General features: G+C 41.1%; 1 protein-coding gene across 1 annotated transcript in view; it reads right to left on the reverse strand.

The window, feature by feature from the left end:
* The window catches only part of ASAP1 (ArfGAP with SH3 domain, ankyrin repeat and PH domain 1), a gene marked incomplete at its 5' end in the record, with an annotated part of 63,780 nt that extends 60,703 nt beyond the window's left edge, over positions 1-3,077 (reverse strand). Inside the window, one exon of the mRNA XM_010136481.1 lies at positions 3,005-3,077. Coding sequence (XP_010134783.1) covers positions 3,005-3,077 — 73 coding nt within the window. The remainder of the gene's footprint in view (positions 1-3,004) is intronic.
* Positions 3,078-13,730: the final 10,653 nt, after the last annotated feature.

Here is a 13,730-nt window from a genome sequence, read left to right on the forward strand (position 1 = left end):
TCAATGCATCAAAGCGTGCGTTAGGCAGAGTAATGCACAAAGGAAAACACTCTTCAAGGAACAATCATGCAACTAGACCTTACGAAGAAAGGTTCTGGAGTTGTATCACCTCAACGTTCAGTACCAACCTGAAAAAGGCTGAATATCAGGAATTAAGAAAGACACAGAGCATGCAATAGAGCAACATAAAAACATTGCCACAGCATGCCTCAGCCTTTAACACTGTGCACAGCTCCTGTCCCTGCAGCCTCAAATTCACTCCTCCTCTTCCTGTTTTTAAAAACAAAGTCTATGCTGCCATTTGGGAGAAAAAGAGTACGGATGATAAAATGTGACAGCTTCTGTACAAAACCCCACCCTCAAATACCTCTAGGGCTTCTGATTTCAGAACAGATAATATTGTGGGTGACTGTGGCAACAACCCTATCCAGAAACCTACTGCGAGAGACAGGATGGACAGCTCTGAATCGAGGTTGCATTCATCCACCAAAAGCTCCTCTGACATTACTCTAGCAAGCTTTGGCACTTCAAAGCCCGCTACAAACCCTCGCACCCCTGCACATGCAGAAGTGCCTCAATTTCACATCAAATCAGTCATTCTGGTGGGCTTGAGGCCAGTGCTTTGAGACATGGACAAGGACAGTCTTCTCCTCGGAGGACTTCAGGCCTGACGAGCATACATGGGACCACTTTACAAGGGAGCGTTTAACCAGACTGATGCAAGACTACGAATGATAAAGATTTACATGAATTTAAATTTCTTAGACAAATTGAATTATAGAAGTCCGTTAAGAAGTCTCAAGCATCACGGTATCAGTCCTGACTTGGGTAATTCCTGGCCTTTGTGTCATTGTGAGCTGAGAAAGTGTTAAGAAAATGGTACCACTCCATCTTTGCACTGTTCTTCTACTTCCTCAAGCATCTGCTGTTCATCGTTGCAAGAGAGCATGTAGACTGCTGGTCTGCCTCAGCACCTTTGGTCTTGCACGGATTTTGTGTTTATCTTCCTCCACTGAATAATTCTTTTGACTGTATGTGGGAGTTATACCAGGGATCTAATGAAAAAAGAGCTCTTGAAAGATCTACAACAAAACTAACTGTGCAGTCTCTTGCTGTTACAATTCAATCCAAATGGTCTGGGAAAGCTGGTCAGCAGAGATTCTCCGTGAAGTTCAAGCAGCACTCACGTAGGATGTTTTCCTAGTTCTAGATGTAATCTACCCTGTCAGAAATAAACAGCAAGTGGGATAAGGAGGTGGCGATTTGTATGTCTTGCTGGATTTCACAGATGGTACTTTCAGATAGCGAAGGAGAGATGGGACCTTCCTAAGGGATTTATTTCCACATTCCTACGCTGCTAAGTTTTCATTTCCACAGCAGTACATCTAAAGCGAAATAAGACAAAGGGGTGAAGAATGCGCACAAAAATCAGAAAGTATGCGGGTGACATTCAAGCTCTCCTCTCCGAAGAATTCTGTACGAGACGTTGCATTGTATGAATGTCACTGTTCAAATGTTACTGCAGGCAAAAAACAAAACAAAACAAATCCCAGCTATGACTTTTGGTAGAGCATGGACTGGATTACTGAAGAGAAGAATTTCTGTTGCCCCTGAATAACCATTTCTCACCATTTCTAGTGCAGCTAGAGTTCTCACACAGGAGATTATGAAGCAGGGAAGTTTTAAGAAAAAAATGTTTCTACTCTAGCAGTTCTAATATGCTCCCACCCTCTAGCAAACAAATTTGTAAAACAAAACTCCAATTTTCAGTTCTCAGAATGCAGTTAGAGGTTTTCTTTTGAAATACAAACAATAGTTACCAATTCTTGCTAGAACTGCTAAAGGACAGTGCATTTTACAGCTGGTTTTAGTCTGTTTTACATGAAGTTAAACATCACCAAAATTCCCTTTCATCACCGAAGCATAGGGAAACAGCTGGCTTAGCAATTCCCTTTGTGCAAGTTTTAGCTTTAATTCAGTCACTTCACATTTTTACAAGGTTTCACATGTGTAACACACCCTTTTAGTCTTGCTTTTACTAACCCGAATTTATCAGTTACTGCAGGAATTACCTTTTCAAACGACAATGCAGCCTATCACAACAGCACTCTGAAGAGGGAGCCAGAGGATTACGTACAGCGCTTTCTCTATCCAAAAGAACTCATACTAACTCTGCCTTTGAAATAACACTTGTTAAAAAAAAAAAAAAAGAGAGAGAGAAATAGCTCCCTAAGTATCTCAGGTCCCTTCTTCAGTTAAAACCATTAACTGACCTTCCGTTGCTTTCACTCGATATTGCCTACTCACAGGCACTGAGAACAACATTACTTTTATTACAAGACTCAAATGAAATGATGGCTAAAATCTCTAGTATCATTTATATATTTCAAAACAGGCAGAACACTTCCTGAGCTCTCCAGTTTTCAGCAGTTTTGAAATTCAGTAAGTAGGTACTTTCAAGCGGAAAAGCTGCTTGGAGCATCTGAATACTTCTAAAAGCATAAATCTAAATACATATGTGCCAAATACGATTCTCACTTTGTAACTGGCTTCACGGTCTATTGGGAAAACATTCATCATCAAACGATGTTTCAGAAAAGCTAATTAAAACACAATGCTAGTAGAGCAACAACATCAGCGACTGGCAAAAGAGAAAAGTTAGGAATCTACAATGCATGGAACAAACCACACGCGAGTTAGCGGGACAACACAAAACATAAGGAAACGAAGACCTCTCAGAAGGGCCTCTGCATAAAGAGAATCTTTGCTGAACTGATTATAATCGCCAGGGAATAGGAATCTTCCAAAATCCAGTATTTACAGCCAGATGGTTATTTACTGGAAGGTGAACAGCTCAGAAGCAAAGGAGGAAAAATTTTACGTCCAAACATTCCTGAAGAGGTTAGCAACTCTTATGCTACACGCTTCAACAGGATAAATTGCAAGACACTTCTTGAACTTGAAACCAAGTGTTTAGGTTCTCACATAAGACACGTGAACTCACCTTGACCTGAATTATATATTGCTTTCACCGATTTCTTCACCTTCTGTAGTGCAGTTCTGTCTTGATCCAAGGCCTACAATAACAAGAAATAAACAAGCTTTAAATATTTGCTTCGCTGATCAACAGAATATGCTGCAATGTTTGAAAAGAAACCCACAAAATAAGTAGTTTCACAGGCTGGAAAAAATCGCAGCTACAACATATTCAGCCTGTAGGAAGGTCCAAGGTACGTCGACTCCTTCAAGATGAATTAAAGAACTGAGCTGCAAACGCTTGGAAGGCAGCGTAGAGCAGTTCTGACAGTGCTAAAGGAAAAACATGACTTTAGTTTTGCAAGGGACAAAGCATTTATTCAATTTCTAATATATTCCAAAAAAATTCCAAGCAATACTTAGTGCATGCTTCTACTATAGCCCTATAGTTTCTACCACAAATGCATTGCTTGTTAACGTCTGTGGTTTTCCCACTGTAGTCTTCCAGCTACAGGTTATCCCACCAACCTCGGGCACCAAACTCCCCAACAGAATTTTATACATAAAGATGAAAAGTAGCAAATCAAAAGAATAGGATAAAGATCTGATTTTCTGCAACATAATGTGACTGAAAGGCAATATTTATAATAATAATAATACTCAAATAGGCATTTTCAGGATTCTACCATTCTGGATTTCCAGTTTTCTGCAATAGCTCCAGAATGCAGAAGAAAATGTTAAGTAATGATAAATTTAGGATTAGATTTCTAGGTATTCTTTCTTAAGCAACAACTTCTCCCTACCCACTCTCAACCTGATGTAACAAACCACATTAACAAGAGAAAGAACGATTATGATAAAGCAAAAAATAAAATCAAAGTAAACACTAGCCTAGGCTTGTGGAATTAAACTTACAAGCCAGCCATGCAGTGACCCAGTTATTTTCACTTAAGCATGAGTCTTGGATAGTCCGCAGGCTTAGAAGTTGCACATGCTTCGCTGCTATCCATGGAGAAAACACAGAGAAATGTTTGAATAATTTCCTGTATTTTTTCCCTGTTCAGATCACAGACCATTTTCCATCACCAAAGCCGCGTTCGATCAACGAGCTCCTGTTTTGATGCAGCTGGCAGTGCTGCTAGAACCCATACAGCGAGAAACCAAGTCATACATAACAGTTCTATTTTGGAGTGGCCCCATTTTAACCAAGCAAAATATTATAGTTAAACAATAGATGAAAGTCTGTAACGAGGGGAAATGCAATGTTTCTGTTCTTGACCTGAACCCCATCATACTCCCAAATCCCATCCCCACTTCTGTGGCTGCTAAAAGCAGAAGGTTTGGACCGACAGGATTTATATAGGTTTTTCACTTGCAGTAGAACAATGCATTCCAACACTCAGAACTGCAAATATCATTACTTTTTTTCACTCCCCAGTAAAATACTTGATTTTACTTGACTTTCATCTCTGCAGAGATAAAATTTTTGAATTTAATAAAGAAGTCTGTGTTCAAGACTGCATGGCAGGCAATTGTCCTCAGATTCCTCTGCAAATGCTGTCAGAAGCTTTTGGTGCTGACTGCATGCTATGCCAGACAGCTGCTATCACAGATTTCTACTGAAGTTCTCTCCATCTTCAATGACCAGAAAAAAAAGATTCACTTGTCTGATGATAGTTTGAACACAGGATAGTATAAGAATTTTAAACCAAAATTTTGGAAAAGATGACAATGGTCAACATTGATGAGATTCAGAGAGGAAAAAAAATGGTTCTAAATTTTCATATTGAAACTGGACACTCAGGAGGAGAAAATAAAAGCAGCTCAAAGAAAGATGGTCCTTGTTCTTAAAGATATCAGTCTAGAAGGCTAGGGCAAATAGGCTAGAAAAATCTTCCAAATTGGATTTGATATAGAATTAAATTTACTCGCTAATATGGGAGCAAGGAGGAAGGGAACACTCATTATTTTAAGAGCGCATTCACTGGGCAGAGCAGCATACAGAGATGACATCCACTGCCCGGAGGAGCCAGTGATCTAAGCCAGACAGACATCACAGGTCAATTTTGTATTTTTATATCTGCAAATACAATCTTTAAATGAACATGCTCACCTTAGTCCAAAACTCTCTAAATAAAACAAATCCATGCACATCTCTAACCATCGACCCAGGCAGAGTGTAAAACACCTACTGCAGTGGGAACCCACCCTGTGCAGGATTCAAGGAACTCAAAAACTCTTAGGTAAGTTCTTTGGGTGCATTTTTTTCTGGGAGGTTGTGTTATATAACTGTACGTAGTTTGTTTCCAAATACATTACATTCCTCTTGAATGTCTTCTGCTAATAATTTCTCGCTGCACTCTCTGCAAAGGAAGCGAGCTGCACTCACTGTTCAATTCAATGTTCTCTTTCAAGCGTGTTGAACGAGACAGGACCAGCCTTGCTTTCCCCAGCCAGGTGATGCTTCTGCAGTATCTCTTCATTTTATTTCTGAGCATTTACAATACTAAATATTTTTACTCTCCATCTTAGAACACACAAAATCTGGTTTTCCAGTAAAAGTGACATCCTTTTATATTACTGAAAACTGCAATGCCTCAGAGAGCCGAGGAGTCTCTGTCACAATCTTTTAAGTATTCTGATGTGCTCCTTCCTACTTTCCTACATACTAACACTTCCTGATCACCACCCTTCCCGGAAAATGCTTCTTTCTGCAGTTCTGTGACACCACCTCCCAGGAGGCTTTTTAACTTCCCTGGCAGAACATTTCCCTATCCTCCTGTGCATGCTGAAAAGACAGATAATTTACTGAAGGTACCTGCAACACAGATTTGCTGCCTCCTTGGTTGAGCAAAAGCTTTATTCTTGAATACAGTCATCTTGAAGACAAGCTCCATTTTTATTCAAAATAATGCAAAATTAGTGTTCACAAAACCCCCTGAGTCATAGTAGTGAAAAAATGAAGAAAAAAACCAGACCACCACATTTAAGCTGCTTATATAAGAAAGCTCCTTGCTGCTTCGACTCAGCGATTTGCTATTCAGGGTCCCTGACAGACACCCCGCCCAGGCATCACATTCCTGCACTCCCTTATACTGCAGCTTATGCTCAAGAAGAAAACCTCCCGATCACGCAAGACCAGCTCTTCTAACCAATCAGTTTGGAATCCCCCAGACAGTCACCCCAGATTTAATTTCTCCTTTCTGCTAAAATTTAGCTACTCTGAACCTAGGCAGCAATTTCAAAGCACCACTAGTTCAGCTTGGTACTGGAGAAAGTAGCGTCTCTCCTTCCTCCTACTGGTGTTGGCTCACTGTGTTCCAGCTCCGGAGCTCCTGTGGTGACCTCAGGTCCATGAAAACCAGGTCTCTGGTTGGCACTGCGGATTTAGCTCCCCTTCTATCAGTTCGTTGCACCCTGATAGAAAGGTGTACTTAGAGCTACCGTTTCACAACCAGAGGCATGACTTCTCTCCACCCTCCCCCTTAGAGGGACGTTCACTGCTAGCTACTCCTACATCTAAAAATGGGAAAACTTGTCCACCTTGATGAAACAAAATCAAATTAATTTGAGCAACACAAAAATCTTCCTTTCTTGACTGATGTAAAATTACTATTACAGAAGCTGATGGCAGAACATTCAATTCAGCTCTTCTAGAAATCATCATCCCGGGGCACACGTTCACACAGAGGATGCTACGGCCCTGGAACACACTGTATCTGCCAGAACATCAAACACGTTTTGTGTACCTTGCAAACCCTTACAATTTGAAGAAGAAAAACCCCACTGATTTCTGTTTCTGATTATTATTGGCTCAGGACATTGACAATCACATTAATATGTCAGCACACATCATTAATCCCTTCAAGGAGACTATTATCCAGCGGAGATGCGTTATCCAACTGGAACAAACTGCTCATCCTCCTATCAGAGGAGGTTTACAATTTTACTCCACGTGTATGAGGTTTGCCCTCAAAAAATCCCTATCCTACCACTACCAAAACCCACCCACAGAATTCATAAACCAAACCAGAAGTGGTTTAAACTATCACAATACTTTGTGCAAGACAAACCCAAAGTTATGGCTGTTGAGCACCAGTAACTGTTTTCTCCACAATAAAATCCAAACTCTACTGGATGGATTATAAATAGAGATCAGACAGATTAATAAATTATTAATTGCCGCAGAAATTGCAACAGGACAAAGTCCTATGATTTCCCCCGTGAAACATAATGAAAAGATAAGTCAAGCGTTGGCGTCCCGTGGCTTACCCATTCAGAAAGGAGCGGACTATCCAACTCACTTAACTCTGTACACCAAGAAGGAACTCAAACTGAATCACAGAATCCTCTGGCTGGAAGAGACCTTTAAGATCATCGAGTCCAACCGTTCCCCCTGCACTGCCAGGGTCCCTACACCATGTCCCTCAGCCAAAGCCACCCTCCCCAACCTCTCCTCTCCACTCAGTTTGTTCTGGCCCTGCCATCAGCAGTGTGAAGCACATGTCTACAGGACAAAAAATAGGGGAGTGGTGCAACACTTTTGTAAAGACACAAGCCGTTTCTGTAAAAGATGGATGCAGACAGGCACAGTCTGAACTTGACCTGAATTACTTAAAAATCCAAAGGGTCCAAATAAGAGAAAGCAAACCAAAACAGCAAGCACATCAACCAGCACTTTTCACTGTCATAACTGTTGCCAGCATCATCTAGGACACCATCATTTACCAGCTAGTGCCCAAATAAGACCAGTGAAAAGATAATGTGCTTTTAAAATAATCTGTGATTTCCATGAAAATTGGAAACATCAAGTGATTGACCATAAACTAATTAAATGACCATCAGTAACCAATTTTAGGAAATACATTTTTCCAAAAAATATTTTTGCAGATAATGCTAAAGTGTAGCAGAGATCCCATCAGCTGAACTTCCCTCACATCTCCTGCTGCTAGTTACACGGCCTGACAAAAGGCGACAGCCTCTCTGCAAACCGACGTATGTGCAAAAAGTGAGCAGCCCTTGGGTGCTGTGAAGGGTAGAGTAGATGAGCAAGCTCACTTCTATAGTCTCTAAAACGACTCGCAAAATTAATAGTCACTAAGTAGTTATTCTTCCAGTACTACTCAAGTGGCAGCACAGGAAATACTGCTTGTAGATCTCTCTGAAGGGTCTAGTGTTGCTAAATCGTAATTTGTTTTGACAACTGATCTTTGGGTCCCTCTTTGCAACCATGCTCCTACCCAGAAGCCTTTTCTGCAAGAGCATGAAGGCAGACACTAATTGCTATGATGACTTCTGGATAAAATGAAGGTAGCATCACGTTGTTGCTAATGACCGTGGACCAGATATTTGACCTTGTGCAGGCTCTGACACATTTGGGAATACACAACGATGTTTTGGGCAGTTCTCTCTAAGTTTTCCGTTGAGTTACTCTATTATTTCTGAGCTTAGCGCCGTTTTGTCCACAAGGTACATTTAGAGATAACTAAAGAATAAAACTATAGGATTCGTTTCCAGATACGACAATGACACAGATCAGATTCATTTTCTAACTTCTGTTGTGTAGGAGATGCTGAAAAACCCACAGCTAGTGATAGCACTTGGAAACATGCAAGTGACAGATAGAAAATTTTCCCTCGCAGGCACAGCTCTAAAACAGCTTCCATGGGATAGAAACTGATCTTGGTGCTAAACATCACAGAAAGGTCTGGGTTGGAAAGGACCTTAAACATCATCTAGTCCAACTGCCCTGCCACAGGCAGGGACACCTGCCACCAGAGCAGGTCCAACCTGACTTTAAACACTGTCAGTGATGGGGCACCCACCACTGGGCTACCATTCCACTGCCTCCCCACCCTCACAGCAAAGAAGGATTAGAAAAATTGTGATTCTTCGCAACTTGCATTGGAAAAAAAGCTCAAACGTCTCTGGAGACTTTCTGCCCCTGTATCTGACTGCTGTCATTTGTCCATACCTGCTACCAGGTGGCCTCAGAGACATAGAGGACATCAGAAACAGTCATGGTAGATCAGCTGTTTCAAAACTTCACTGCTACCATTACAAACGCTTTTCTCTTTACAAAATTGCGTCACGAAGGGTGGCATGGTCCCTTATTAAGAACAGAAACAACTCACGCTCCTTCTCCTCCTAACCCCTGAAGAAATTCTTAAGTGTATACATTGATGCATGGCTGCAGTATTCCATTTTAGATTTATTTCATTCAGAGCAGAAAAGCAGGTATAGTAATGCACTAGAATTGTTTTACGTAAAAAAAAAAAAAAATTGAATTGTGTCTCTTTGTTCCAAGCTGTGGATTTCAAGAGTTCCATTGGGTTTAAAAAAATAATAATAAAATGGGATTTGCAACGTAGTCCTCAAAGACTACTACAGCATTCTGAGCTGCTTACAGCCCAGTTTCATTTTGCTGTTGAAGAGTGCTATGATGACAGACCCAATCACCTCACATCACGTTAAAGATGTAGCCACCACCACCACTCACTACGGAATTCAGAGCTACACTCCGGAGCCCAGCTAGGGAAGTCCTCCACCTAACCCTTCCGCAGCATGTAACGCAGACAGGCACTACAGGATAACAGCAGGAGGGAGAGCAACAACATGTCTAGAAACATTCTAGAAAATAAGTACACACGCAACTTTGTTTGTAAGGTAGAAGTTAAAAACGGAAATGAGAAGTTTTACAATATCTAACGGGAGTTGTGTTTCTAATTGTTATGATGAGACTTGGGCTAGATATGATTTACAAAATGCACAGGAGGGGGGTTGAGTCTCCCCTTACAAAAGGAAGAAAAAACAATAAAATCACAAGAGCACAATTTAGATGCATTAGAGTTAATTTTGAGTTTCAATGTCATGTTATTTGATACAAACCTATTCTTTGAACATACTCAGTTTACTGGGGGAAATTACAGAAAAGGAAACGTGATAATCAGAAGTCAATTTTAATAATTTAACAAAAGCCTCATCTAAAAACCTCTACTTTCTCCTACACTGTCTTTCATTTCTTTGGATCAACATACAAAACTAGCAGAAATGTACAGCAGAAAATTAAGACACACATCTAGTCCTCCCTGTGGCACAGAAAACCAACAGGCCTCTAAAAGCAATACAGGCCAGAACACCCATCCCATAAACAAGTGTGTAACACAGGTTATGTAATGATATATATGCTTTAATTAACAGACTAATTCTACACACAACCTCAGACCAGCGTGCTACCCGTCTCCTCAATATGCCTGTAAAATCCAGCGGAACGGGAAGCGATACCCAGCCTAAGGCAGGGGGCTGTCACCTCGGGAGATTCTCTAGGGTCTGCTCCAAAGATGCTGGCGCACAACTGTCTACGTGAGCTGACAAACTCACTGGGACAGCACAGGAGCTACCAGTTGCCCTGCCATAGGAAGGCCACTTCAAATCCAGTGCTGCTTTAAAAGGTATTGTTTTAAAACCAGCAAAACTTAAACAAATTTGGCAGTAATTTCCAGTACTCCAGGGAACAGTATGAACACTGGCAAACACAGCGTTTGTTAACCTAGCGTTGCGTTTGGGAAAAGTAGTCCTACGCTCTGTCTCTTTTAAGACTGCATTAGAGAACAGATGCACTTAGAGAACATTCTATGAATTTTCTTAACAATGTTAGGCTTCAAACATAATTTACAGCCAAGATCCTAACCACAACTACATTACACAAGCAACGAGTTTCTTTAAAATAGTTAATGTCAGATAAAAATAGCTGCACTGTATCCATTTAGAAAACACAACTGATGCAGCTTCTGATTCTTACATAATAAGTAACTGGAAAATGGGTTACCCTTAAACATAGGGCAAAGTAATGGCGTAATTTAAAACCCACCCAAAAGTGCAGTAATTACATAATAAAGTATAGCCAATCGGAAACCAAGTTATTCATATTTCAGTCCAATGATTTTTTTACTATACAATCCCCTCCCCAAGTGCAAAATTAAGACCAATACTAAAATCATTAATTTATGGCATTTATCTTAAAGCGACCTTGGTTCTCAAAACCAGTTTATTCATTCCAGTTCACTAAATCCTAATGGATGCCATTAGTGCTTGCTTAAAAATAACGTATCAACATCACTCCTAAAGGTACTCAAGGAGCTCCCAGAATTGATGAATGAATTTACATAAAAACTAGACAGACTGAGATTCCAGAACAACAGTAGATTAATAGGCTGCAGTATTTTAAAATTAAATAGTGGCACAGTGGCTCTCACAAAGTTGCAAAGAAGCAGCTATGAGAGAACATAAACTTCTAAATTTATGTGACAGCGGCTCTCTTGACAAACCCCCTTGGACTTCGATATTGGACATGACACCATGTTTTCACCAATAAATGCAGCATCTTTTCACAAACAGTACCTTTTCAAGATATTTCTTCATTGTTAGGTTTCTGCAGCTTCTTCATTGCATTTGGAGGTTTTACATTTTTATTAAAAAATATAATTTAATGCAGCAGGGAGGTATGAATTAAGATGGATTTTTCTCCTTTTCTTCAGAAAGTAACAGCTGTTCCACTGTTTCAGATGTCTACAAAATACAAGAGGTGCCTTACCACAACGCTACATGTATGTGTAGGGTTAAAAGAGTCTCTTTGGAGCGCAGAAGAAAGGTATAGAAAAAATGGGGAGTAAACCCATGAAAATTTAGACAGGAAAGATGAAAGGGTTAAACAAATGAAGGTTAAAATCAAGAGCACTCCACATTCCAGTTGGTATGTAATGACCAGAAGCAACAGGTCACCGTGTTTCTGTGGAAAGCTGGAGTGTTAGCTCTCCGCACGGCCTGGAAGAGCTGGGTTTCCTCATCCCTCTGCCCACCACTCCCTCCCGCTGCCTCCTCTGCACCAGCACTCTACTGGCCAGAAAACCACAGAGAAACCAGAGCAGGTCAGAATTGCCGTTGTTGTTCCCTTACAGCCAGCACAGGGACAACTACCCCTGTGGTGGCTCTACCCCTTTCAGGGGTGCACAAATTTTTAACAGATTAAAACGGCCATGTGACATTAACCCAAAAAGACCGATGACATTTAACATCTCAAGTACATTAAGATCTTCCCCACCCCAGCTGTATCCCTTTCATCCACCTACTTTTGATCAGTGAAGATATGCTCTGAGACTGCAAAACTCAGATCCTTAGAAACCAGCTCTGAACAGGCAGTAATATTCATGCGTGTAGGAGTTAAATTCCATTTTCTCATTCGCCAGATGACTCGGGCTACAGATTTCCTTTTTTAATCTCCCATTTCTTTCCCTGGATCTTGAAACGTTATATCCTTCAGAAACTCAGACAACCCTTTAAACTGCAGTAACTAACTGGAGCTCCTTAGGCCTTTTCTCACCATCTTCACAAGTGGATAAGCCATTGCTGGTCTGGTCTGAAGTTTCACATTTGCTGCTATAGAGGATTACCACACTTCGCAACACCCATCAAGCAAAACCTCAAAAGCCCTTCACGCAGCTTTCCGTAACCTAGTCTAAATACCTCCTGCTACTTCTACAGGACCCTTTTTCCCCCGGCACCTCACGTCAACCCGAGCAAACAGCACCTCCTCTCAGCATGCTTCTCACTCAAGCGAGAGAAGATGTTATTTAGCAAAGATGAATTTGGTTCTGAAGGCCAGAACAGAAAGAAAACACTAAGTGGTGCAATAGAAGTTGTAGGAAACTGATAGCACCTTTTCCAGAAATACTTTACCTTGAATTTCTCTTCACAGAGCAGCCCCTTCAGAAATCCCACCTATTCCGCCTCGTTACCCCAGACACTAAGTGCCACCTTCAGGTCTCTGCAGAGCAGCTACAGGAGGCACAAGCTGCATCTCTGGGGATGACAGACGGCAAGGGGCCAAGCCCCCTGCCTCACCTCACAGCCCTGTTAAAGTCCTGAGGGGCAAAGAGGGGCAGATATCCAGTGGCTGAACAGTGTATTCTGACACAAAGGGCAGAGGCCTTTAAACAAGCCAGTAGGTAGCAAATTCAAAATAAAAAAAAAAAATTTAAAAATGGAAAAGCATAGAGCTTTGCACCACATATGGTTAGCTGTGGGTGGAACTCCTTGTGGATCCTAAAATTTTATAGACTTTTTTTTTAAAAAAAAAAAAGAAAAGTGAAGGGATAAAGTCACTGGAGAGAAATTCAGCACAGCCATTAAATTTAACACCTTTGTTCTGCCAGACCCCAAGCTGCAAGTTACTGGAGACTCAGCAATCACCCCAGAGAAGGCAGCCCTGCATCTCTGCCCTCTTCCTACACTCTCCTCTTGTCATCTGCTGCTGGTGATGTCAGGAAAGATGCTAGGCTTTTCTCAGCTTCTGGCCTATCCTGGGACAGCTGCTTGCCCTCACTGATGGTATTTCTGTTATGTAAGCTGTAACGAGAAGGAATTTCCCAGCAGATATCCATATATGCACAGTGCCAAGCAAGAGACAACTTCAGTAAAAAACTGGGAAAAAAAACCCCAAAAGCCCTGTGGCAAACTGGGATAATTTTTCCTCTTCCTTCAGAGAGCTTTTATTTTCTTCAGATCTGAGTATCAGCTGCCATTGCAAAACCCAAAAAACAATTTACATCTAGAAAGGGGAAGATTTTCCAAAAGGCCTGGCCATAATTTAGTATGGCATTAACTGAACAATTATGTTAACTGGATCAATGAAACACTTCCTACGTTTTGTAGCCCTTAAATGTTAGTCCATGCTTCAAGTTATACTGACGTGCTCT

The sequence above is a fragment of the Buceros rhinoceros genome, unplaced genomic scaffold (assembly GCF_000710305.1).
Source record: "Buceros rhinoceros silvestris isolate BGI_N320 unplaced genomic scaffold, ASM71030v1 scaffold6770, whole genome shotgun sequence".
NCBI lineage: Eukaryota > Metazoa > Chordata > Aves > Bucerotiformes > Bucerotidae > Buceros > Buceros rhinoceros.